Genomic DNA, 2,015 nt, shown 5'->3' with positions numbered 1-2,015 from the left:
AGGAATTTCAACAGAATGTGAGAAATAGAGATGCCCCCATTGACTTTAATTTTGGTGACATTGAGTTGCATACCTGCCTCCTCTGATGTACACTGTGGTTCCACATGTCACTTTGGCTGGGTCTACACAGGCGTTTTTAAAAATGCATGTAAACATTCCTACTTCGTTTATATGCGTTTTTATGTGCTTTTATTAGCGTTTTAAAGCTTGCCTTTAAAATGCTGGAAAACAACTATGCCACGTTTTTAACGTGTTTACTTTTCAAGTGCTTCAATGAAAGCATTTGCTCGCATTTTACCGTGTTTTTCAGCGTTAACCCCGCCTTTTAATTTTTTAAACGTTGCAAGCAACATTATAGATAACGCTCATTAACGTGCCTCAAGAAAACATCCTGGTGTAGATTAGACCATTGGAATAATGGGAATTCAAACATGGGCTTTCAAAACCTCAGGTTAAATGCTGAGGAAAACGTCTGTGTAGACTAAGACCAAGAAACCTGGAACAGAATTCCTAAAACTCATTTGCTCTTTTTTTTTTTTAAACCCTAGACCAGATACATTTCTAGGTTTTCCGAATCACTCCCATGATAGTTTATCATCTCCAGTCTTAATAAACATTAATTAATCAGGCCCAATGTCAGAGACAAATTTAGTAAAAATGGGATACCTGCGCAAATATAAAGTGGGGTCCCATATGCACAGAATTCCAGCTACCTCTTCTTTGCAATCCTGTCATTTGGTCTTTGCAACAGCCCTGCACAATGGCAAAATAGCAGAGTATGTAGGCATTCAGCAATCATTGAAGAAATCTGAACAGTAAAGACTGCAATCACTGGGGTTGATTAGTAGCTTTGATTAATAATTAATTTTTGTTTGCTAATTTTGTTTTTTCTTTAGTAAATGTTAATGTAGATCACACTTCTTTAGCCACAGCCTTTCCTATTCTATATGTATGAGCAGCTGTCCCCAGCTGACCTTCTGCAATGTTATGTCAGTGCAATGTCAACAAAGTCTCATAATCTGCTTTTATTCAGTAGGGCCCATTGATGGAGCCGGTGATCAGCATGACTGCCAACAAAGTGCCATTATCTCCACCTGATTCAAAAAAGTGTCTGGCGTGATTGTCACATTTATCATCACTAGTTTCTTGGCACGTTATTATCACAAAGAATTTATCCCTGGCAGGAAACACCAAGGGCCAAACATGGCACCCGCAGGGTACGTCAGTGGGCACTCATTGTTCAGGCACTATTGCTCAGGTTAATAAATACCAATTTGTGGGTAATTACTGTACAGATATTAAACATGCAAAAAAAACATTGCCCGTTTTTTAATTTAGGCCGTAGTTACGCGAATTAAAAATGAAACCAACAGGACGCCGGTGCATTTTTTTTTTTACTCTCATAGCAATATTGTTAAATAAGTCCCAATATTCTGTGACATTTGCAGGACACAGAGTACAGGTAATACAACCCATTCTCTCAGCATCCCTAATTTCTCTGCTTAGAGAGGTCTGGCTATGGACGGTAAGTAGCCCTGCAAAGCACAGGCTGGTGTATAGCGATTCCTGTCAGACATAACAGCGCGACCCCCACCCTGGCCCCGCGCTCCTCCTCTCGTGTCAGCACGCGCAGGGGGCGGGGCTTGTAGCGGCTCTCACACATGTGCGGTCGGCTCGCAGTATCAGGCAGACATGGCAGTGAGCGCGCACCGGGAGCTCCCACCGGACAGCGGCTGTCTGAGAACAATGGTCCGCAGGGTGCTGCCGACACATTTCTGGCCTGAAGTGAAGGAGCTGTGTGTGCTGGCAGGGCCTGTGGTGAGATATTCGCCTATGTAATGTATTAACTTCTATGTACAGAGCGAACCTTCCCCCATTTACATTATTCTTACATAATATCCTCCTCCTATTAGGATTTCCCCCATGCTTTATATTCATATGTCTTGTGCCATGGAAACATTTCTGTGTGACAGTATGGATGTGTCCACAAAGTGATAATATTCATATATATATAT

At 41.8% G+C, this 2,015-nt stretch overlaps 1 protein-coding gene across 1 annotated transcript in view; it reads left to right on the top strand.

Annotated features, from left to right (window-relative positions):
• Nucleotides 1–1,675: 1,675 nt before the first annotated feature.
• LOC140327198 (multidrug and toxin extrusion protein 2-like) overlaps nucleotides 1,676–2,015 on the top strand; it is a gene marked incomplete in the record, with an annotated part of 12,764 nt that continues 12,424 nt past the window's right edge. Inside the window, 1 exon segment of the mRNA XM_072406504.1 lies at nucleotides 1,676–1,818. Within this exon segment, the coding sequence (XP_072262605.1) occupies nucleotides 1,693–1,818 (126 nt within the window).

This window comes from Pyxicephalus adspersus, chromosome 1, assembly GCF_032062135.1.
Source record: "Pyxicephalus adspersus chromosome 1, UCB_Pads_2.0, whole genome shotgun sequence".
Classification (NCBI taxonomy): domain Eukaryota; kingdom Metazoa; phylum Chordata; class Amphibia; order Anura; family Pyxicephalidae; genus Pyxicephalus; species Pyxicephalus adspersus.
This window is presented reverse-complemented; position numbering and strand designations above follow the sequence as displayed.